At 33.1% G+C, this 25,635-nt stretch overlaps 2 protein-coding genes across 2 annotated transcripts; one reads left to right on the top strand and one right to left on the bottom strand.

Moving 5' to 3' along the window:
• Positions 1-81: 81 nt before the first annotated feature.
• LOC106072653 (holotricin-3-like) lies at positions 82-6,336 on the top strand. Its single transcript, XM_013233073.2, has 5 exons — positions 82-235; positions 2,128-2,231; positions 2,816-2,835; positions 5,221-5,466; positions 6,124-6,336. The coding sequence occupies exons 2-5, from the start codon at positions 2,171-2,173 to the stop codon at positions 6,190-6,192; spliced, it is 396 nt and encodes a 131-aa protein (XP_013088527.2). The 5' UTR covers positions 82-235; positions 2,128-2,170; the 3' UTR covers positions 6,193-6,336.
• On the bottom strand, positions 6,337-25,635 carry LOC106072652 (protein DDI1 homolog 2-like). Its single transcript, XM_056007951.1, has 8 exons — positions 25,288-25,635; positions 21,616-21,795; positions 20,378-20,504; positions 18,462-18,589; positions 13,138-13,266; positions 12,864-12,967; positions 12,564-12,741; positions 6,337-9,136 (listed from the first exon to the last, which is right to left on the bottom strand). Exons 1-8 carry the CDS (start codon positions 25,529-25,531, stop codon positions 8,937-8,939), a joined length of 1,290 nt encoding a protein of 429 aa, XP_055863926.1. The 5' UTR covers positions 25,532-25,635; the 3' UTR covers positions 6,337-8,936.

The raw sequence follows: 25,635 nt of genomic DNA, 5'->3' as shown, positions 1-25,635 counted from the left end.
ATTCTGCCCTTTCTAAAAATACTCCAGTAATTAAATCTTCTTTCCGTTGCTTTGTCTTGAGGAAAGCCAAATGGCAAGTTTACGTATCCACGGTGACAGCTCGACTTACTGGGAGATGGATCACTCTTGCCAGAGACACATTTTACATAGTCTTTAATACTTTTGTCAGACTAGTATAAATATTACAGGCCCTGAGCCTAGCAAGTAGTCCCAGAGAAGAACCTGTTACAGACAGGTAAGTGTGTCCATATTGTCACTCGTTTTCTCCACAACTTGTTGACCATGCAATGTTAATAAATGTAAATCTATCTATCTATCTCTCTCTCTATCTATATATATATAGAACGTATTTATCGTGTTAAAAGATGAAGTACCAAAAAGTGGTTTATTTATTAGAATGTAAGACTCCTTTTTAAAAAAAAATCTGAAAGTTATTCCTATGATAGAGTTTGATATGATGTTTTTGGTTCTATATCAATCACTAGCGGATCCAGAACTTTGGAGTGGGGGGAAGGGGGGGACGATTTTTTTCCAAACTCCAATCCTAACGCCCAGTAAACCCTAACCCTAAGCATAAACGCGATATACGCGATATATATATCTATATATCTATCTATCTATATATATATATATATATATATATATATATTATTATATATATATATCTTCACATCAGAAACGCAGTCTTCTGACATCTACAACTCATTGTTCATCCTATTCAAAAAGGACCTTTTTTAAAATTTTTAATTGAAAAATATTCTAATATAAATTTACAGGCCCTTACTACATTGCAAATAAAACCGATTTGTTCCTTGAAAAGATAAGATATATATAGATTAAGGCTTTAAGGATGGCCACCGAAAAAAAAAATTATTCGAAAAATAATAGAAAACAAAAAAAACAAAAAAAAAAAACCCAGCCATGTTGAGGCCTTTCTTTTGACAGTTAGGTTGTCTGGAGGAGCGCAGAAATGTGTCCCAGTGGTGTCCGGGGCGAAGCCACGACGCCTATAAGCGTTTTCTTGCATTCTTCGCTGCAGAAACGCATTCTCCTGACATCTACATCGCGTTATTCATCCTATTAAAAAGGACCTTTTGAATAATGTTTTACTTGAAAAATATTCTTATATAAAAACCGATTTGTTCCTTGAAAAGATAAGATACACCACATATTGAGATGAAGACTTTGAGGATCGCCGCCGAAAAAACATCTATTCAAAAAATAATATTTTAAAAAAAGCTCATTTGTAAGTGATACATTTTGTTCAATTGGCATGTTTGTAACTTTGTTTTGATACAGAACTAGAATTCAAAGCTCTAAACAAAAAATTTCGGAAGTGCGAGGAGAAATTAATGAACCAATTAGATTCTACTCTAAATTTTCTGCATTTTTAGAATTCAAGCACATATTTTGAGTTACAGTCTCAAAATTTTTTATACAATAGAAAAATATCAGTAAAGGTTAGAAATAGGTGACTAGGAAAAAAATATTTCGGTACAGAAGTCACCTCAATTGTAACTCTTATAATGAAAACATTCGTATGAATTTTAAATTTTCCAAAAACAAAGTCTTTCTTAAAATAACTAAGATAAATTCGTGTGCAATAACACAAACTCTGTCGCCATATTTGACTATTCTGTTTAAAAAACGTCATGTTTTCGTCTGAAAATCCTATAGACTACAGTACACTTATCACGTAGTATAACATTTCCCTATGCATTAGCTAGGTCTAAATAAACAAATATTTTCAAGTTGCGCATGGTACAAAGCTCAATAGTTGTTGTTTTTCTTCTGAATTGCTTCATGGTCGTGTAGTATGCGCTCTGGACTGTTGTTCAATGGTCCTGAGTTCGAATATGCCCACCGCCATCCTCGCCGTACTGCTAGGATGTAATTATCTTCAAATCTGAAGGAACATCCAAAACATGTAAAACAACAACAACAACAACAAAAAACAACAAAGTGTGAGTTGGGCCTTGTATTTGAACTAGTGTTGCAGTAGCTGCAATGATTTAACGAAAAATGTTGACCAGTAAACACATAAAAACTAGGGCAAACTTTAGAAAAAAAAATGTTCAATTTAATATCAAGATTTTTTTCCCCCATCGAAAAAAAAAATATTTTCAGAATATTTTCTGACTGTGCCAAGCTTGGTGCCTGTGAGGTCAAGATGACCAGGATTGTCCTACTACTGCTCGTGTCTCAGCTTGTCTTGCAGTGCTTGTCCTCGGGTAAGTCTACGCTCTTGAAATACTTAGACCGGTACATATACAACGTACAAGGCCGGAAGTGTAGTCGGTACTGCCGCCCAAGGCTCCACCTTCTGGCAGTACAAAGTGAGCCTACATCATTTAGCTCACAATATTCGACAACAGAGAGACCCACTCTTTAGGCCCTGCACATTGCTAGGGCCGGCCCTGTTCACTTCATGTTTATAATAAACTAGCAAATGCTACAGTGTTAAAAAAATCATTTAATACTTTAAAGAAAAAGACACATCAAAAAGCTTGTATCGTTATATGTATGTAGGTTACATATGTTACATGTAGGCACTATAAATACTATAACAGCTCAAATTACTCCTGGTATTCCATATAGGTTATATTAATGTTTCTGAAAAGTCATTTCATAATGGTATTCTATAGCTTTGAGATTAACTCCATAACAAGCACTATTGATGATGGCTGAAGAAAGGCACATCAAATTGTGTTCACTCTGGTAGTAGGCCTAGGCCAAGCGTTTGTTAGTAGGTCCAGTCTCAGAAAGATAATCTCTAGAAAGAAAGACAATAATCTAAATGTTGTTACTTTCACAGGTGGACATGATACTGGGCATGTGAGTATGCTTTCATTTTATATTTTATCTATATAAATCTACGTGTAGGTATAACTCTAGTATTAGGCCTACCACATTCTCTCTTCTATGCGTTAAATTGTTTTCACCTTGGAATTCTGATTCGAAAACCTTCGTAATCAAAGAAACAAGTTACATTTAAAAAGTAGGCCTACTTTAAAAAAAAACAATAACATATCATATATGGAATGAAATAAGACCTAGGCTGCATCAATTATTTTGAAATCAATCATCTGGGAAGAAGGTTTCCGTGCTGCATTTTCATAAGCAATTAAATTTTGTTTTTTAAAAAAAGGTCTGCTCGAATCGACATTTGAACACGGGCCACCATGATGGGAGGCCAACGTGTTTTGCCACTGAGCTATCCAAGTACTTTTAAAGATAAAAGGTTTTAGTCTATTATTAAATTTTTTAATTAACGACCCAATTCTCTACATTATTGTGATTATTGTCTAAGCTAACTGGTTATTTTTTCTACATTTATTATTGTGTTGTTATCGACAATGAAGAATTGTGCAAACAACAAGAATGGGAAGTGTCAGAACTAATGTGTGCAGTACAAACGGACAGACTTGATAGAAATGTGAAATTTTACAAATCTCGGGAGAAGACAAAGTCGAAAACTTCCTAGTTGAAGTACTAATGAAATAATCCACCGGATTTACTAACATGTTGGTATTTTCAGATTTTTTTAAACCTAATTTTTCTAAGTTCTAGGCCTAGCGTTTTCACAAACTATGAGGAGATAACGCTTGCTATATTGAGAGCTATGACAGCAATTGAACTGTGGTCTCCCTTCAATCGATCCAATCTTTGTTTTTAAAAAGTATTTGTAATTATTTTTTTTCCAATGACAAAAAATCTGCAGCGCGCCATCAGGGGAGGGGAAACGTAAATGTATTCGTTTGGGGAGAAGTTTAAAAACAATGTTCTAGTGTATAGAATAAGAACAAAGAACAAAGAAACAAACTACACGCTGTTAATGGGCATTTTATTTTGTTGTTCATTAACATAGTATGCCACATATTGGTCTATACACTTATTCACTAAGCTTTTCAGAAAATTACTGAACTAGTTGATAATTGTTGCTTTCTAATGCCATCTCTGTTAAGGCTTATTTTATGTTGAATAGTTGTAACGGTTCTAAATACACGAGTGAAGCCCTTAGACAAGTGGTTGTAAATCAATGGCCGTCATCTCAAGACTGTTCTCTCAACTGAAAATATATTTGTGGTAAACAAAAATTATGAAACGCTCAACCTCACGGATTAAAAGTATGACAACCAAAGAAACACACATAAACATAACGTAAGGACTTTCTGGCACATAGTTTCTTTAGAGATGTTCTAAATGTGAACAGCTTGACCTTCACATCGTCTGCATTTATTCTGATTTGTAATCAATCATCTGGGAGAGGTTTCGGTGTTGCATTTTCAAAAGCAATTCAATTTTTTTTTCTTAAAAAAGGTCTGCTCGAGGTATCAAGAATTAATGAACTAATTGGTAATTTGTTTTTATTGATTCTTGTGGTGTTAGGTAAAAGAATAATTGTGCGAAATTTCAGCTAGAACCGAGATTGGGTGTCGGAGAAATAACGTGTATAAACATTTGACCAGACAAACAGTGAGTTGATATAAGTTTTGTTAATACAAAAAAAAAAATGGGCCAAAAAGTGTGAAAGCGTCTGTCTGTGTGTGTGTGGATGGGGTCGAAATACAGTATAGAATGAATTGAGAAGCCGAAATAAAAAATTGATTTTACGTAGGACTTTTTTTTTTTGTTGTTGTGGGTTGAGGGGGTGAAGGGGGCGTTGAGGTAAGTAGAAGTTCTGTATTATAACCTCAATTTTAAGTTCGCATATGCACAAGACTAAACCTTACCAGACGAGGGCAGTGCTAACCATGGGAAATTTACCTCATATTCCTATATTATAACCGCCACGTTCTGTGCAGGGACTGCTACTCAAACTAACGAGGCACTGATGTCGGTGTGGCAGACTTTTTGGGCTGGGTTACTGGCTTTTGTTCCATCCCCACCCCCAAGTGAGATATAAAAAAACCCTCACCCAACCCAGGGTATCTGGCCAACATAACCAATCTCTCTTACTTTCCATTAACAGTCCTATACCCAAGTTACCAACAGTCTTAGTTGAATTCAGGTGCGATACAATTCTTTCAACGGTATACTCATTCAAAATTCTTGGTTCTTGGGGGACTGGTCTAGTTTCATTACACTCGACATCATTAAGTTATCGTGATATTTGTAATGTTTATGATTCTACTTTCTAAACCAAAATATTAGTGTCCACTGTCCACTACACATGGTAATATTTCAATTCCAGTATTCAATCAAATTTTCTTAATGTAGGGGGGGCACGAAGCACCACAGGCAGGTGGACACGGAGATTCTCACAGCACAGGACATGGAGATGCCCATGGTGGCGGACATGGCGACGCCCATGGTGGCGGACATGGCGACGCCCATGGCGGTGGACATGGCGACGCCCATGGCGGTGGACATGGTGGAGACATCCACGGTGGGGTACACGGTGACCCCCATGGAGGAGGAGGACATGGTGGAGGCCATCACGGACCACCTCATCCGGGATACTCGGTATGAAATTTATGTTTCTTCTTTTGGCCAGTCGGGAAATTGTTAATGGAACTTGGTTGTCTAGAATTAGTTCAACAATACATTTATAATACATGCCGTTACTAACATTTGGAATGGTTGACAATTATTGAGTACATGGACAAGTCTATTTCTGAGAATCTCAAACTCTGGAGTGTTAGTTTCCAATAAAACGAAATGTACTTTACAATAGTAACAGGTGAATTCAGCTAAATTCTCACCTCAAAGAACTGACATTTCCTTCTCACTGAACAATGCATTTCTAACACCACCATTTAAGATTTGGGAAAGAGGGATTATTTTGTTAGCAGACGAAAAGATTACTAGTATCTCCCAGTTCAAGGTTTCCACTGAAAGCTACCTGACAGCAAATTGATGAGCAGGAAGTAGAGACGAGTGTTCCTTTGTCAGAGATGGATCTAGTTTTTCAGTCTCACTTGGTGTCATTAAATGTGAACTTATACCTAACACGTGGTCCCCCCCCCCCCTTTTTAATCCCGAACAGAAGTACATAAATGCCATTACATGTATTTAACGACAAGAAAACAGAATTATTAATGGTGTGATTTTGAGCATATAGTTAATGCCTAACAAGAAATAAAAGGTTAAATTAAAACTCATTTGTTTGTTTATCCACAGAGTGCCTCTGTTTTAGGATTGAGCTCAATTCTTCTAGCATCTGTAGTTTTATTGAAACATTTGATTTAAACTGTGAAAGAAGGAATGTCAAGGACGAATGTGTGTGCATATTAAATGAAATGTATGCATGTAGTAGTTTGTTTTAAACAAAATAGATTGCAGTTACTACATTTTTATTACTTTTTCTACTAAATAAAAAGACGAACTTTATAATAGTCTGTTTCAATTTATTTCCCATCATTATCATTTTCCTACAAAGCAAAATGAATGTAAAAACAGGCAAATAAAAGACTTCGTCAACATGAGAGGAAATGTCCAGATCAACAAAGTGTACAATGTACAGGGAGAAGTAACAGTTTCATGGGACAATCATTTGATCAATACAAACCAAATTCATTTCTACTACTATAAATTAAATACACCACTATACACATGTCATACTGCATCTTTCTGGCATGAGGAAAATTAAGCATTAAAACCTATTATTTTAAAAAAACATATTTGGAGCAATGTCAATTAAAATATATATTAAAGAAACAATATTTTTCAGATATAATCTGCACTCTTCACAGTATCCCAGTATTACTATTTTTCAAGATTAATAACTTTGCTATAAAATATGAAATGAAATAATACATGCTTAACATTAATACAAACCTATCCATGCTTGAAACTACTTACAAAGTGAACAGTAAAAAAAAATGTGTAAATCTCAAAACCATTTGTAGTACAATTTGTTACTATCAAACACACAAACACTAATCTCCACATGTCACTTGTTTTCTTCTCAATCTACTTGTAAGATAAGCAAATGTAAAAACCATTTTGTGCACATAATTTTATTAACTCTTAACTAACTTAACCATTACAAACGGAGTTATATATTTCAAATACGAGTTAGACACGTTTACCTATGCTCAAAATTTAAAAAAATAACTTCATTTGAATTTTTATCTTGACTCTTTAAGTTTTGTATTGCACAATTCCCTAATCAAAAGAATGGTTAGGACACAAACATGGTCGTGATCACATGCTCAAGACTTTTTCTATTCACAGTTACTAGGATTTAACTCATGAGTCTTAATCACATACAAAAAGAAATGGATGCAAGAGCTACTGAATTGAGTACCATGTCAAATTATTTAAGTAAGCACACATACAAAATGCCAAAGGCTGAACAACTTTTAACTGGAAAAAGAAAACTATTGCTCAATAAAATGAAATTAGCACTAACTAAACAATGTATTTTTTAAACCTAGTTTTCTTTTAATTATATCTGAAAATTTAAACCAAAAACTTTTTTAATTTAACTGCTATGAAAAGAGAGATTTTGTATCTTGGTAAATAATATTAATAACAAAAAAGTTATAAAAAAAAAATATTGACCACAATTATCCAGACAATTTTATTGCATAGTTTGCACATTTATCAAATATTTACAACTTGTATATGTGCTTATGAAAAGTCATTGAAGTATTTTCAACAAAAAAAAAAAAAAATCACAAGGATATGTTTTGAAATAGTGAAATATAAAAATATAAATACAACAAACAGAATAAACAACACATTCATTCATAGTAGTCAAACTAGTCATTAAAAAAAACAAACAAACTAAAATTGAAAAAGGAAATCTTACTATTAGCATTTACAGGAAAAAATTATTGAATTTTGCATGGCGGTGGAGGCTTCTCTGATCTGTCTGTGATACAAACAAGATAAGTAAACAGTCAGACTTCAAATAAGAACCTTAAGATAGGAATAATTGAAGCAGAGCAGGGAAAGCATCAACAAAAGTTGATCAACACTTAGCAGTGATGCTTTTTGGATAAATCAAAGCTTAGTAATGTCATCACATAAATTAATATTTCTTTTTTTTTTTTTACTACAATAATGTAATGAACTATTTATACCTCATACAAAATAATTAGTTTTTATTTAAGATGTACATTAAATATAGAATGGGGAATAGTAATACCACTAAAGAACGTTTTCTTTACTAAGCACTTTAAAATATATACAAAACAAGTTTCTTTCTCTTTAAATCTATCTACCCACTGTGTGAAAAAGCTGTAGAAACTGGTTGAACTGTATTAAAGCCCTGTTTGAACAAAACTAGCAAGGTAGTTAGAGCTGACATTTAATATTCCAAGCATTCTTGAGCTGCATACAGTAAAACGTTGAACACTATAGGAATTAGTGATGTTTCAAGCTAACTGTACCTTGTTTTAAGCAGAGATAGTGGGTTGTAAGAATAAAATTGTTGAGAAAGTAAAAAAATAGAGTTTAAGGCATTTATTTTTTTGTTGAAACAAAATATTTAATGACATTTTGCTAAAACTATTATGGTAAATGGAAGCAATTATGTAGATAAAAAAAAAGTATTTTTTTTTTAAGCCGTAATGTTATGATCTTATAAAAATGATTCTTAAGCTAGCTATTATACGACTATCTGTGACAATACATGAATAGTGTAGAATAATATCACTATACTTATATTTCATAGAAAAAAAAAAAAAGAAGTACAATTCCCTAGAAGTAAAACATAACACAATACCGGACCAGCAAAATTGTACTATTATAAGAAAGGATGTGTCATTCAAAACTACTTCAAGTAAACATGTGTAAACAAACAGCAAAACTGATTAAGCAATACGAGAGTTGTTATTGTATTATTTGTTCTTTTTCTAAAATGAAATGCCAAGTTATAAAATAAAAGTCAATGACATCTGAAGGCTTTATAAAACTCATCATTGATAACTGCATGACCCTACAATAAATACAATATAATGCACATTAAAAGAAAGAGCAAAACATCAAGGCATACTAAATGATTTTGAAAACAAGGTTGCCAAGGCTTGGTCAGCATTTCCATTAGAACGTCTTAACTCCTCAAGGACTGCATTTCTGCTGAAACCATTTTTCATGAGCTGTGAAACAACCTCTTCTGAAAATTGATGGGGAGATGGAGATGGCTGATTTCTGGTAGATGGAGTTTTACTAGACGATGAGCCAGCTGGAAATTAAAAAAAAGAAACAATCAAAATATAAGGAGCTATTATGAAACAAGCAAAATATTTTTTAAAATCCTTTTTAAAAAACAAAGCTTATCTAAAGGGAAGAGATACTGGTCTGCAGTTCCCCCGATCAGATTTTTCTCCTTTTAAATAGGGGAGTGATATTAGCTTCTTTCCAGTCCCGATTAAGTGATGCCTGAAAAATATTTTGAACACTTGCTAGCTGGTGGCTTAATTCTTAGAACAATCTAGCTGGAATACCACCAGGTCAAGAAGCTTTATTTGGTATTATGCTAGCTAATAATTTTTGGATCCCTTTTTCTTGAAAATTGATGTTTTCTGTTTTAATTCATTAATATGTCTTTGTCTCCTGCAGCTGAGAATGCTGAGGCAAAATATTTATTAAGAATGTTAGCTTTAATTTCATTTTCATTATGTGCTCAGTTATCTTCACTTTATAATGGGGATACTTCTGTTGTTTCCATTTTCTTAGTTTAAATATACGATCATAAATTTTCATTGTTATCTTCAAATATTACTTTATTTATGTATTCAGTCTGCAGCTGTTTGGTAACTTTTTGGGTTAGGTGTTTTATTTTAAGGTACTTTTATGGACTCTTCCTGCCTTAGTTTCTATAAACAGTGATGGGAACAGTCTTTGAAAAAATTTTAGGAAATTTTGTAAAACAGGTGTTTTTGAACTGGCCTGTCACGGCAACTTCCATTCATTACACAAATTTGCACCATTATTCATGCAAAATTAATTATATTTAATATTTTTCTTTAAATAATGTTGTATAACATAATAATTACACTGTATAGGCTTTTCTGCACACATAATGCATGCAATGCACTATTGTTTATACATATTGGTGAGAGGAGAAAGCTATTTGCAGATGCTTTATATCTGGGTCCAGGCAGTGTAAGCATTCTAAAATAGATAAATGCTTTACAGGTATTGTAACAACTTCTCTCTCAAACAACTATAAAGAATTAATGTGTTTTAAAATCAAAACATGCTTAAGTTTTGGAAATACTAAAAAGTATGAGCTACACTTCTGTTTATGTATCACTGTTTATTTTAAAAACTTTGTACATAAGTCCACCAAAAAAATGCTTTGAAAAGCAATTGAGAGAAAGCTGCTGAATCTCTGCAGAGTTCTTAAGCAAGACAAGCAAGAACAACCAGATGAGGAGCAATGCTTAGAGGAAGAGAATGTATAAAACTGCATATATTGAGGCTTCCTAATGTGACTCTTTTTCATGCTGATACAAGTTGTTTACAAGAAGTGTGCTTTTAAAGCATTAGACTTGTAATGATTAGTTATTAGTTAAATAGAAAAACCTTTAATAAATATTTCTCACTATAGGTCTAGATCTACCTATAATACTATAATCTAGATCTACTTAAATCTAATTCTAATAACTTGGATCTAGATCTCTAGTGAGTTTAGACACTAGATCCAATATTGGCAATATATTATTATCTATTATATAGTATCAGTAACTCACTATGTATACATCCTTATGTCTATAATACTAGATCTAGATCTTATAATAGATCTAGACGTCTAAATCTAATCCCATTTGAACTCATGGAAGTCGGCAGGCAGGGTTCAAATTTAAAAAATGTAGGGGCCATCGTAACAACAGAGCAAAAAGCGGCCGGGCATTATGATGCTCTCAACTCTACTTGTCAAAAGCTTGCAATGAAGTTTCAAGCAGCCATTGTCATAGAGGCCATTGAAGTTGAAGTCTAGAAGCTCTAGATCTAGATAAAAAGTATTCAAATTCTTTTTTTTTTTAAATGTCGGGCAAATTTCGGGATTTTTTTGTTACAATATTGGATCAGAAGAAATTTTCGGAAAATTCCCATCATTGTATAAATTTTTAAATAGGTTTTCTTTCTGTTTCCAAATTTTCTTTAATTTATTATTAAACCAACATTTATTTATTTTGTTTGATGAGTCTTTAGTTGGTATTTGGTTTACTATAATATAAAAGTTCCCACTTTCAGAACTTGCAATCTATAGGGAAGATGATATTAAGTCACATGTTTCTATGGCCAACAGTTAATGAGTAGGCTGTCATGGCCAGCACAATGACAAACTGACTTTACCTTCCCCAACTAAAGTCAGGTGGCCATTAGAGTTGGGTGAGCTCATGGGCGGCCTAAAATCCAGAAATTCAAAATCCCAGTCTTTACCAAGATTCGAACCCAGTATCCCAGGTAAGTATCAAGTCTATCAGAGATGAAACTGAAGAACTGGAATGCAGCAGAACTTGTGGTTAAAATGGAATTGAGCATTGTGTAAATTCAAATTTAATGCTATCAGAGTCATCTGCTCTGATACCGCCAAGCAGAACCAAGATGCTTAAAGTGGCATATAAATCATTTAAGGAGCTATCAAAATCTTGCAAAGGGTATTTGGGCTTTTGCCATTTTAAACTCTGGAGAATAGCATTCTTCAATGGAAATTTTTAATGAGTTTGAGAACTGTTGTCAGCAGAAACTTTCTGCTTTCCATCAAGTACTTTAAAAACATCCCCAGCCCTGGCTTTAGTTTTAATTCAGAAGATTTTTTTGTGTCTGTCAAATCTACACTAAGCAGTGCTGTAACAGAACATTTTTTGAAAACAGCTGGTGTCATATCTTTGCTACAATGACTGAAGCATACCAAAGAGGTCTTGGGCCCTAAAGCAAGGGCAAACAACAATATCGCATCTGATTAAACCTTTGCGATTCAAATGAAGCTTTCAATTTTGGCATTCATTGAAAAATCTTTCGGATAACAATACTATTTATAGATTAGATCTATCTATTGTCAAGGAGCAGTAAACAAATTCTGAACTAACTCTGAAACGCTAATTTCGAATGCAATGGTGCCAAATTTTTTTCTTCGATAGGCAAAATTCCAAGACATTCTAAGAGATGTTTTAAAATTCCAGGACTTTTTGAGTTTTTAAAAATTACAGCTATCCAGGACATTCTGGAATTTCAGGAGGCCATGGAAACCTTGCTAATAGCACAAATTTAGTACATTAGCCAGGTCGAGACCTAACAAACACATCATTTGTTACATAGTACTGTTACATTGAAATGCACTTTAGGAATAGAGCTAATTAACAATCTCTTAGCATTTCATGTTCCTTCATGTTTGGAATCAAAATTTAAGTAATGAATGTTCATTAAATTTTTACACCACACACGTTCTTTCTGAAGTGGTGGAATGACAGCCAGGAAGCACTGAAATCTCCACTCTCCACCAGCAGGGCCTTTTATGACTTATATCAAAGGAGCAAGAAAATTACGTAGATGTAGCTCAAATACTTATATCTTTAACATGTTAATATAAAACAGTCCTAGTAATAACTCTTTAGACTTAAGGTTTTCAAAGAGGCAGAAATAATTAATGCAAGACTCACCAGATTCTTGTGCTGATTTTGAAAGAGCCTCTGCCAAATCCCTGTCATCATCTTGATTATGTGAACTTCCAGGTTGATTGAGCCGGGCATGTTCTGGAAGATCTGCCTCTCCTAAGAATGGAGTTATTGTCCCAGTTGTTCCTATCTCAAGCTGATTTTTCTTAAGATCTATAACACACTAAAGAAATATACGCTAATATTTATTTTATTATTTATTTGTATTGAGACATTTTAAAACCTTTATAAAACTAGTAAAGTTGTCTAAGACAAAACAAAAAAGCAACAACAACAACAAAATACCTGATGTCTTTTGAGCATATCTAAACCCAGCAACATATCCATAGGCTGATTTTCTAATATTGAAAAGGAAGATTGAAGAAAAACATTGCCTATCTGAATTTGACCTACAAAAGTAAAAAAAAAAACTGGTTAGTAAGCTAGTAATAAAATGTCCTAAAATATGCTAAGCAAAGGTAAGATTTAATAAATCATTAATAATATGCTAATTGAATCATTTCTATTAACACACTACATCTAAAGTTTACAAAAAGTACCAAAAGAAATGAAAACATACATAAATGTACACGTCCTAAAATCTTTTGTGTTCCCACTCCTTTAGCAACACCTTCCCACCTTCTATCAACTAATCTCATTATGTGACATCTTTCTGCACACTGTTGACTCATGATTGTCATCTGGGCACCTGTAATAGATTAATACATAAATATTAATAAATCAATAATTTTGTATTAGTTTATGCTACATATATCATATAATAATCATTAATCTCAACAGTAAAAAATTGTGACTATAATCACATCGCACCTATGAATGGGTGTATGAGTTTGGGCGGACCCAAAAAGCCTTGAAAAGAAAACTAGGTTTGGTGAGCCCTGCTCCACAAAGAAAGCCTCCTATCAAGATTTGGCTATGAATAGAAATCTACTAATTGATTAATCATGCTTAAAGCACTAATAAATTTGATTAAAAAAAAAAGTCTCCTACAATTCCACCCATTTTTTTTCTTCTAAAACTAAAATAGGTGTTTAAAAGTGTCACACCTGCCTTAAGGGTCATTGGTTAATTGTTATTCTTTAAGTACTAATAATAATGATTCCAATGATGAAAAGCGAGTCTAAGTGTTTTTGATAGAAATTTAGATTTGTGGTTCCCAGACATTATAAATTTAGACATCATTTTGATTTGTTGTTCGTAAATTATTATATGAATGATTATTTAATTAAAGAATATGCTAAGATAAATTATTAGATTACATAAAATCCATACAAATTTCTAAAATTTATATAAATTAAACAAAGCACAAATTAAAAATGTATATACAGGGTTAGTAGCACTTTACATGACAAAATTTCAGGAGATTATAGAATTTTTTAAAACGTATAAATGTATATTTGTGTGTCTCCTGTTTGTGCGATACATTGTACAACACAGAAAACTATGCATTTTTCTAATTAAACATTTGTACCTGAATGTGGAAATAATAAATATATTGCCAACATCCCACCCAGAATAGAAACAATATCATCAGCTGTGGTAAGTCTACAGAAAATGTAATGAAAGATATCTTATAATCGAGTAACAACTTGACAGTCATCCTGAAACCTCAAACAACCTTTTTTTTTTTCAAAGATTTATTTAAGAACATTACAAAAGGTTGTTATTACTTTTTTTTTATAAGAAAGATTCTTAGAGATTCCTTTATTATGTATATTCTCTGTGGTGGAAATGTACATTTTTAGTTCTTGTGTATCTTATAGATACTTGCATTATCTTATTAACCGCTTAAATTCTCATAAACAGATACTGTAATATATAGGCCTATTTGTATGTAAAAGAGACTATTTTTAGTCAAAAGAATGGGCAACAGACTAAAAGTAGATAAAAGTATTGATCCTTCTAATTCTAAATCTAGTCAATCTAGATCTAGCATTAATTTGAAATGTAGGCCTAGATCTGTAACTTTTTTGGGGTGCAAACTATGTTAGTCCTAAGAAGGACTCCATGCTAAAAGGAGGCGGGGGGAGATGGCAAACTATTAAGCTGAGAGCTGAGAATGGCGCTAACATTTACTTACTGAATAATGGTTTTAAAGGGGAGGGGGGGGGGGGGGGGGAAGAGACTGGCGACTAGACCTTTTGAGCGTTTTTTTTCTTGAGTGCAATTTCTTTTTCAACTATGTAGTTTCCCAGGCTTTTACGACAGAAATAATTGTACAGACTTTATACAGATGTGTGCGAAATATTTTCACTAAATCTACATAAGACCTAGACTTAAATCCAGACATGCCTACCCCAATAGGCAATAGACCCCCCCCCCCCCCAGGTCTGAATTTAGTGGCTGATTTCTTTGCTTTGATTTTGTTTATTTTAGACGAGATTTTAATACTAAACCATCATTTTCCCCAGCACAGCCAAGGGGGTTTTTGAGTTTTAAACCCCCTACAAGGGGGTTTGGCAGTTAAATTCCCCTCTTCTTTAAAACAAAACAAAAAAAATGCAAACGACAATCCCCAAATTCCAAGAGCAAAAATAAGAAACATTTTGATTTTAACCCCCCCCCCCCCAAAAAAAAAGAAATTTACGATAAAACCCCCTCTTCAATATAAAAAAAGCAAATTACACACAAAATTCTCTGAGCGTGGGCAAAGGGGATTTTACAGCTAAAAAATACTTCAATATTAAAAAAAAAAAAGCAAATTACACACTCAAATTCTATGAGGGTAACCAAAGGGAGTTTTATGTTTTAACACCCCCCCTCCCCTTTTTCCAGTGGGGTTTGAAGCAAAAAAAAAAAAAAAAACCTCTTCAATATAAAAAAAAAAGCAAATTACACTATAAAATCTATGAGCGTAGTCAAAGGGGGTTTCAATTTAAACCCCCCTTAAGCAGTGTTTGAAGCTAAAATATACCTTTTCAATATAAAAAAAAAAGCAAATTACACACTCAAAATGCTATGAGTGTATTTGGCGGATTTGAGTTTAAACCCCCCTACAGAGGGGTTTGATGCTAAAAAATACCTCTTCAATAATATTTTAAAAAAAAGCAAATTACACACTAAATTCTTTGTAGCCAAGCCAATGGGGGATTTTGAGTTTAAACCCCCCTCCTCCAGATGGCTTTTTTTTTTTTAAGTTTAAAACCCCTCCAGATGGTTTTGAGTTTAAAATCCCCCAACAGAGAGTTTTGAGGTTGAAAACCTCTCTCTTTAATATTATTCTAAAGCAAAGTACAGTCACCAAATTCTATGAGCCCAGCTTAGGAGGTTTTGAATTTGTTAAAAAAAACAACTCCCCAACAAGCAAACTACAGTCACCTTTCCAAGAGCGTAGCCAAGAGAGGTTACACATTTTTTCCAGTGGCTGGGCTCCATTAAGTGCAGTTAAAAGTCTGCCAAAAATTGAAAAAGACTATATGTGGCTCAACAAAGATAGCTAAAACGGATTTCAGGTCTCAATCAAGGAAATCCTATGCTGAAATGGGAGTCGACCCCTTAATAAGGTTGTGACAGAGCATTGCATGAGCTTTGTGGGACATGTTCTCCGTCAAAATGAATTACACATTATAAGAGTTGCGATGACATGGAGGCTATTAGGAAGTAAGCACCAACAGGGACATCCTAGTGCAACTTGGCGCCAAACTTTCATGGAGGTCCTCAGAGCAGGAGTGAAGAGGCTTCAGACATTGCCAGATTTTTGTGGAAACGGCTTGCTGCCCAATGTGTTGAACGTCGCGGGAGGATCTAAGTCAATAAGAACAGCACAATCGGTTTTTTAAATAAAACTTTTTAATAGCAAGATAATGCAAGTAGATACCTCAGAATATGCATTTTGTAGGCTTTAAATTACTGAAATAGTGCTTGGCAGCGGGGCAGAGCGCTAGGGGAGCTCCCAGCACTCTCCCAGACTCCCTTGCTGGCAAGGCCAGGAGTGTACAGTTTTCCCACTAACTACAGGAAGAACCTATTCTAGGGCACAATAAACAACTTCCTAAAGAATGAAGGGTCAGAATGTTATATTATGTACACACAGAGACATACCCCCCCCCCAACCCCACCCTCCCGAAAAAAGAATCCTGGCTAACACATACTACCCCCAATCAAGGCTGATCCTACAGATTGCAGGGCCCTATGCAAAACTGATTGCATGGGGCCTATTCTTGGTTGTGATAAGGATAAGTGAAAATTAAGATTTTGTATTAGAAAATAAATTTGTCTTTGCATATTATTCATACTTTAACTAAGTACACAATCACTGTCAAATTAATCCAATTAAGCCATCTAAAGTAGATGATGGTTTTCCAACAAAAGCCTATAAACAATGAGATCTGCCTTTGAGATTTACTATAGACTAGCAAAATTTCGCTTTCGTTGTTATTGTTTAAGAGGTCGAGATATATTTAGATCTATATTTGTATGCCAGTGACTATTAAAGTAAATTAAGAATTTGAAGTTGCTTTGGTCAAAATTCGCCTTATTACTTTTCTTTTAAATTAATGCTGACAATGTCGTTTTTTTAATTGCTAGTAGGATAGACGTTTGTCATTTTGAATGACACCCAGAAATGACAATTTTCTGTTTTTAAGGAGATTTGCGTCAGTTTTCAGAAGATTTTAATAATTTCAGGAGATTTTCATCACTTTTTTGAATATTTACAATTTCAGAATTCCAGAAACCCTGTTATAATAAGTTAAAATGGTTTATTTTAATAATTTACACCTAGAATTCGTGCGGGGCCCACTGCGGCCACATAGGTTGCAGTGTCCTAAGACTGGCCCTGCCCCAATATCCAGAATGTGGAACACTCAGGTTGAGAATGTGGAATTGTTTGGCCCTAATGTACACCACACAATCAACTTAATAGTACACAGGTAAACTGGACAGGGACTAGGAAATGAGCATTAGGATAAAATTTACTCATCCACTTTAGGATAACTATTTGTTGACCCCATAATGACCTGCTAACTATTGTGAACAAACGCAAGCTTAAAATCTATGGCTATATTAAAAGATCTTCATGGCTTGCTAAGACTTTCCTTCAGGAAACAGGACCAGGAAAAAGAAAGAAGAGGCAGACAGAGAAAGTGATGGGAGGACAACATAAAAGAATGGACGGGCCTGCCGTTGCCATTAAAAGAGGTTCTAACTAAGAGAGAGGAATGGAGAAAGACAGTTGGCGAGTCTTGCATGGTGCCCCAATGGTCCAATAGACTAAGGGATAGGTAAAGGTAAATCTACCATAGATCTAGATTCTTCATCTAAGTCACTAAAATAACGCAGACATTTCAGGGCTGTGTGTAAATTATCTTCACTAGATTTAGCATAAATCTAGACATTTGATATGTCAAGGTAATTAAATGGACTAAATTTCATGTAGTTTTCAGGTTAGTTGTGAATTATCTTCACAAGATGTAACTAAACTCTAAATCTAGACAATGTCATTAGCTAAACCTCGATCGAGATCTAAGTAGTTACTAAAATTTACAGACTTTACACATGAAACTAGTAAATTTTAGGTGAGAGGGCCCGGTGAAACGCTAGCTTGAGCCAAGGCTGTATTCAATCACAAGGTTATGCTGAAGCACATAAATGGGAGAAAGGCAGTATAGACTCGTCATTGGTCGGTTCACAAGAAAAGCCAGCCCGTCATGCAATCAGAATGCCTACATACACTGCTTTTTTCCCCACACTGTTTAGCAAAAAATAAGCAACATTATATTTTTAAAAATATTTTAGGGGAGTGGACAAAATTTTAAAATATTCTAAGAGCGCTAGAAACCCTGTGTGTATATGTATATATATCATAAATATTAAAGTATTACATTAAAAAAAAACAACTTTTTATAAAATAAAAAAAAATTATTCAAAATAAAATATACAGACCTGAGTCAACAAAAGCTTTCACTGGATGTCCGTTAACTTTACAATCAATGTACAACATATGGACTTGACCAAAACTTTCTGGAGCGAATTCCATGGCTGTTTCCATGTTAGTTTCAATATTTTTCATTCTATTTTGTAAAAGAATGTAATATAAATATATATATTAACTTCATCGACAATATACCTTCTAATGTTAGTAGCTTCTTTGGCTTACAACAGGCATGGCCTATCAACATCATTACATTTCAAACTATTGAGAAAAAAAAGGGAAAATTCATATAACTTTGCTTAAAATAAAAAGACAAAATTTAAAATTTTTAAAAAGCTGGTTTACTTGATGGTAGGACATGCACCATGCAGGCCGGTCGAAGTGCAATTTGAAAACCAAACAATATTGCACAACTACAAACCTACAAGTTACAGTCACATTCCAATCATCAAACAAATGAGGTATTCACAATATTTGTCAATGATGTCTCTTTCCTTCTCCGTCTCAGAGAAAAAGTAATCATGCTTAAAAAAAAAAAGGATGACAGTAAAAAAAGGCCTGGAAAAGTGCAATATGAGTTTATTTGTACAAGGAACACATTGCACATTTCATGACCTTTCTTCTGTGCCAAAAAGACAACAACTGAAAAAAAAAAATTAATACACCTTACACTTATTATACATTTGAAATAAAAACATTTAATTTGTTTTTTCCTGATGGATAGCTCTATAAAAGACAGAAGAATACTTGTTATCCAAACAGGCCGGGGTAAGTGCAATTTGTAGACAAATATCCAAGTTGCACTTGCCAAAACCTGTCAAGATCACACTGTTTACATTTTAGTAAGATTTCACAAAATCTTGACAAACATGCAAAGACTAAAATAAAAAGAAAAGATGAAAAAAAGTTACATAATATGATAATAAACATAATGATGTTATGACTTTACAGCAACAGGCCGGGAAAAGTGCAATGTGAACTTGTTAGACAGACTGCACTTATCACAACCTGATGACATAAAGGCAGAAACCGTCAAAACTTTCTTGTGGGCATATTTTTCTTTTGATTAGCATGCTAATATTTCTCATTGGTAACATAAGACCCTTAAATTTTATTTTTCATATACTGCAATAACATGCATGCATGTATGTATATATATATATGACTTCCTTCAGTAAAAAAAAAAAAAAAAAAAAAACCAACTACTTAGTAAATTTATCTAAGTCAAAATAAATAATTAACAAATCTACAAGGAACTGAGAGCATCTGTTCCTAAGAAGTTGTGTGTTACCATATACCATAATCACATTAATTAAAAAAAAGTATTTTCCCTGAAGCTTATTTAGTAGGCTATTAGAGAGCATGTGTCCTATTAATATATTTATTATACTACAAAGGCAGACAATAACAGGGTTGTTTAGAATCGATTTTCTTTTTCTTAAATTCTGAAAATTTGATAGGATAGCATATTTACCATAAAACAGTCTAAAATCCAAAATTTACTAAAGTTAGATGCATTTGACCAGTCCATTTCAAAATTGTATTTACTGAAGACATCTATTAACATGGCAGTGAACATTACACTGAACAGTATTGGAACCAGCACACAGCATAGCTTCACACCATTTGTGACAGGAAAAGAATTAAAGTAGTAGAGTAACCATAATAGTTACTAAGTACACCACACAATCAACTTAATAGTACACAAGTAATCTGGACAGGGACTAGGAAATGAGTGTTAGGATAAAATTTACTCAACTACTTTAGGATAACTATTATTTGTTTATAAATAAATTTTAAAAAAATTAAATAAAAATCAATAGTCAAAAAGTTAGTAAGGCAAATTTTTTTTTTTTTACCAACCTCTGGTAAAGATGATCAAGTTTTTTTTTTGTGCACAATATTCTTGTATTTTTGTTCAACATACCTGATAGCTTCTTCAATCTGCTGCTGGGCATGTGGATCAAAAGGGTCAGCACTCAATAGTTGTATTCTTTTTTGCTCCTCTTTTATTCTGGATTGTCTCTGCTCTTCAAATACTTTTGCAAATTTCACTTTAAAAGATATTTTTTTTTTTAATTTTAAAATTTATAATCTTCATTTTAATTAGAAAAGGTATAAACATATACTTTAAAAAGGGGAAGGAAGAAGGGGGTATCTTGGTGAATGTTAACAAGATCGTTTTTGAAATGCATAAACAAATGTTCACCCAGGGCTTAAGTCCTCTATGAGTCTAATTCAACTTATACCACCACATCTGTCAAAGTATGATTTCTTCCCTTGTTCAAGATTCCAAAACAAAATAACTAATTACCAATAGTTAATTAACTAATTGTTTAATTTCTATTTTTTTATATTGATTCTTCAATCTGCTGCTGGGCATGTGGATCAAAAGGGTCAGCACTCAATAGTTGTATTCTTTTTTGCTCCTCTTTTATTCTGGATTGTCTCTGCTCTTCAAATACTTTTGCAAATTTCACTTTAAAAGATATTTTTTTTTTTTAATTTTAAAATTTATAATCTTCATTTTAATTAGAAAAGGTATAAACATATACTTTAAAAAGGGGAAGGAAGAAGGGGGTATCTTGGTGAATGTTAACAAGATCGTTTTTGAAATGCATAAAAAAATGTTCACCCAGGGCTTAAGTCCTCTATGAGTCTAATTCAACTTATACCACCACATCTGTCAAAGTATGATTTCTTCCCTTGTTCAAGATTCCAAAACAAAATAACTAATTACCAATAGTTAATTAACTAATTGTTTAATTTCTATTTTTTTATATTGATTCTTCGGTTGCCAGGTAAAATTGCGTACAATTTCAGCTTAATCCGAGATTGGGTGTGGGGAAAAATAATGTGCACAAACTTTTGACTATACAGAGTGAGTAGTTATAAGCTTTTAAAAATATTACAATTCAGGCCAAATTTTTTAAAAATAGATAACATATCAAGTCAAAAAAAAATAAAAAATTAATGAGCAACAGAGCTAGCTTAAAGGCGACTTGAAAATAGAAGCACTGTGCATTACATATATACATTTTGATTATATGTGCATTCTTACCATTGTTTCCCATATAAATAAATATTTTTTTTTAGAAGATTTGTTTAAGTGGGAGATTTACGTAGTGTTAAGTGAAATTTAGACATTAATACTTGTGAACATACCCATGTCACCGCTAAGCAAAGCATCAGCCAATGGAGGGTTTCTTTCTTTTAAAAGTGCTATCTGACTAGGATCTTTCAACAACATGCTTCTTATAAATGCTGGGTCATCTTCACGTCCTCTTGAAGGATACTGTCCAGATCCTGGCAAATTTATGCTTCCAAAATCAATATTTGGTAGTTCTTAAAAAAAAAATATTTGTTTTATTTTTTTTTTTTGCACTAGCACTTCAAGAAATACATTTATGAGCTAAAATTCTAATTAATTGTTATTTCAAACACATTGGCACAATGTTATTAATGCTGTCATTTTAAACCCAATGGTCTCAAATCTGGTAACTGAAAAGTCTAAGGCTTAAGTTTACACTAGTTTATAGTTGTGTAAATTTCTAACATCATATCTTCACAGGTAAAAAGCAAGAATTTTACTTGAAAACATTCCTCCCATTGAACTAAAATAAAATGGTGATGGTGGGTTGGTGAAAGGTTTTATATCTTTTTAAAATTTCCAAAGTCAAGGCAAATGAACACAAAATGACAGAATATTTGATTGTTTGATACACATAATTCTTATATAGAGACCTTAGATTCTATTTTGATGTGCATATTAATTACAGAACACGAGTTTTACTGCACACATATATACAAAAAATGAATGCCAGGCACTATTGTTTGTACATTTAGATGAGAGAACTTTGACAGCTTTTTGTAGATTTGTTTTATATCTGGTTTAGGCAGCCTGAACATAAAATAATAGATAATTACTTATTTTATTAGTACTGTAACAACTTCTTTCTCAAACAACTAATAAAGAATTAAAGTGAGTGAAAACATGTTTGAGTTTTTTAAATACTTCAAAAGTTTACTTGTTTTACTGGTCATTAAATTGTACATGAATGAAGAGGAACTTAACTATAGAAAGTAAAAAGTAAATAGTGTTTATACGCGGATATTGAACTACCTAGAGGTTCTTATATTTTGAAAACTTCATCAAATTCTCCTTCCTTGAACACGTCCCTTTTTTTGTTTATGATTCATTTGTTTTAAGTTTGGAGCAAAAATCGACGATTCGGGACTGCGCATGTCCAATTTTAGATAAGTTCAGGTAATTTTGTTCCGTTTTTCCAAAGCAGATGGCAGTTTTTTAGGTTCTCTGTAACCATGTATGTAAAGCTATTGTTTTAACCTCCCCCAGCAATTCATACCCATATAAGGGATGAAGGCTGTATTATGAGCCTGTTTGATCGTAGGCTGATGGGCATATCAAAATAAACTTCCCAACATCTTTAGAAAGACATTCCAATCACATTTATACTGTTAGCTAAAATTTAAAAAGGGGGTGTCCAAACAAATAATAATGAATTCAGCTCATTCTCCTTCATTTTAACAAGCAAAATCGTAATAAGAAATGTTATTGGGATTAATAAATCTATGATTTTTTTCAATGAATAAACATGACCTAGATCGAGATATCTAGAATATAAAATTTATGAATGAAAGAAAAAGTATGGGCTGCTAATTTGAAGCCAGAGACCATGCCCACTGCAGGTGATCACGCCAGATGAGCTGGCGGTGAGGAGAGGTATACACTAAGCTTGTAGTGTCACAAACTATCAAACAGGCAGTGAAGGGAAGGGGGATAGAGTCATGAAAAGAATTATAAACATCTATGGGACGGAGGGGGTGTTAAGTGGTAATAAAACGAACATCCAAATTATGAAAACAAGAATAGGGTCCTTGGATGGAAATTAAAAGAAAGACAGAGAAAATACATGTAGCCTAGTTGAAAATATCATGTTTATTAAATTATAATAATTAATTTATAGATCTATAATCTATATAAATTTATTTCTGTCTGTTTCTACACATAGATTATATAGGTATTTAAATAAACTATAAACGATATATATATATATATATATATATATATTGAGAGAGAGAGAGAGAGAGAGGAAATACTAATAGACTATAAATACATATTGCAAAAGTGAATCTACTTCTTTAATACAATCTAAATAATTTTTAAGTAACACAGATATTATTTATTAGCTATTACATAGGTGCTCACTGTTCAAATGAAGGAGAAAGCCCAAAAATTGCATTCAATACAGGAGCATGAAGTATCATGAAGTGACCCAATTTATTTTAAAACAAAATCTTGACTATGGTTGGTAATACAAAGGAACAAAGCTATTTTTATTGTCCTTTAGTTGAATAATAAGAATCTGCTTTCAGTTTTTGTGTAAGTTAAACCTTCACCAAATAAAAAAAAAATTTGACCTAGAGTAAAGTGCGAAGTTCGAGCAGCCCCAATTGGACAAGAGGTTCGAACAGTTCACTTTTTATTGCTATAACTTTTTTATTTGAATGTTTACCAAATTACTACTATATTGCTACTGCGCATGCACCTTTTTTTTTCACTTCCGACATATCCTATTTCCTTTTCCTTGTAAAGACTAAGTTCATGGTGAGGTCAAACTCAGGAGGTGTGGAATTATTCTTTTTTACTACCCGGTAGTGAAGGAAATGGGTAATGGGCTATTTTTAAGTCTGATGGCTCATCAGCTCAAAGAGACTATTTGAAGTTGTGGAGGGTGGGAAATGGTGCAATGGATGGTGTTCTTGCGCTGGAGTAGAAAGAAAATGACTTTATGGTAAAAATTAAATACTAAAACATGTTCTTAGATATATTTTCTTTGATCTGTTCGAACCTTCCATCAACCCGATCGAGCTTACTAACTGGGGAAAAATCTGCTCGAGGAAAAGTACGCGTGGCGATACTTACCCTACACCTCTTTGACTTAGTATTTAATTTTAACTAAGCCTAGTGATACATTAAATCCGATCTATTTTTATAGAAAAAAGGACAAGGAATTCAGAGATACCATCAGTTTTTTCATAGGTTAGACCGTTACGGTGCTATAAAAATCCAAACTTGAAAATTGCTGCCAGCGGGCTTAACACGCTCGAACTTCGCACTTTACTCTAGTTCCAGACAGTCGGTATCTAGTTATATTCTAAGAATCTACCATACATCTATAATCTAGACTAGCTTTACAAGGACAAGATCTCAATTGTATAAGAAATTTATTGAAAGGAATAAATTAAAACATTCAAGCATTTAACACACAATGTGAATGAATTATTATAAATAAACTTATAAACTTAAATAACAGTCTTAGGCAAGACTTAGGTCAGTGTAGAAGTCACAAGCCCAGTGAGTGACCTAATTTAACATTTTAGGTAGAATAAATATAAGTCATAAGTGCATTCATTTTTTTGTCTATATTTATGCCTATTTGAAAACATCTTAGAACATTTTGGTGCTCAATTTTCTTTTCTACATCAAACCATTTGTTAGAGTTAGATCTAAATTTAGTCCTAGAGTTAGACTAGCTAGAGTCTACCATTAATAATTATTATAATTATAATTCCATTGCCATTACCAAATAATGCGCGGTCTAGTCTAAGACGTTTAAGTTTAACTTCAGTCTAAATTATTAAGTAAGTACTCTAAGTCTAAGACTCTAAGTCTAAGTCACTCTAAACAGTATCATGAGTATGTATTCTGAGTATTTAAGTCAAACTGATTTTTTTTTGGGCATAGAAGTGTTTGGACCGAGTGCGTAAATAAAATTAGCCATTAAACAGATTAGATAGCTCACGGATTAATACCTGAAGGATGTGAGATCTGACCACGTATGTGCTGTACAAGTACTACCTCTCCATTTTGTATTCCGTACTGTTTCAATGTCAGTTTGTCGTCATGAAGAGGTCGCCCGTTCCACACTATCGACATTTCTTTAGCGGGGACACCTGTTTCTTCCTGACATAATGCTTTGAAATTTTCCAGTTCTAAATCTTCGCTAACATCAATAGTAAATAGCTGATCGGACAAAGTTGTTATTGTAATTTGCATAGTTACGTTTTTTATTTATTTAAAAAGAAAATCTAGACTAAAATTTTATTGAAACTGTCAACCACAAAGGAACGTGTTAAAACCGGAAGTTAATAACACTTCTG

The sequence above is a fragment of the Biomphalaria glabrata genome, chromosome 13 (genome assembly GCF_947242115.1).
Source record: "Biomphalaria glabrata chromosome 13, xgBioGlab47.1, whole genome shotgun sequence".
Lineage (NCBI taxonomy): Eukaryota > Metazoa > Mollusca > Gastropoda > Planorbidae > Biomphalaria > Biomphalaria glabrata.
This window is presented reverse-complemented; position numbering and strand designations above follow the sequence as displayed.

What these genes read in the sequence shown, in the direction of transcription:
- LOC106072653 (XM_013233073.2), top strand. Translation starts at nt 2,171, where the DNA reads ATGACCAGGATTGTCCTACTACTGCTCGTGTCTCAGCTTGTCTTGCAG. An exon ending in CTTGCAGTGCTTGTCCTCGG is followed by an intron (nt 2,232 to 2,815) that starts GTAAGTCTACGC and finishes TTACTTTCACAG; the next exon opens with GTGGACATGATACTGGGCAT. An exon ending in GTGGACATGATACTGGGCAT is followed by an intron (nt 2,836 to 5,220) that starts GTGAGTATGCTT and finishes TTCTTAATGTAG; the next exon opens with GGGGGGCACGAAGCACCACA.
- LOC106072652 (XM_056007951.1), bottom strand. Translation starts at nt 25,531, where the DNA reads ATGCAAATTACAATAACAACTTTGTCCGATCAGCTATTTACTATTGAT. An exon ending in TTTAGGACGTGTACATTTAT is followed by an intron (nt 12,968 to 13,137) that starts GTATGTTTTCAT and finishes TTACTTTTGTAG; the next exon opens with GTCAAATTCAGATAGGCAAT. An exon ending in AAAATCAGCACAAGAATCTG is followed by an intron (nt 9,137 to 12,563) that starts GTGAGTCTTGCA and finishes TTTAATTTCCAG; the next exon opens with CTGGCTCATCGTCTAGTAAA.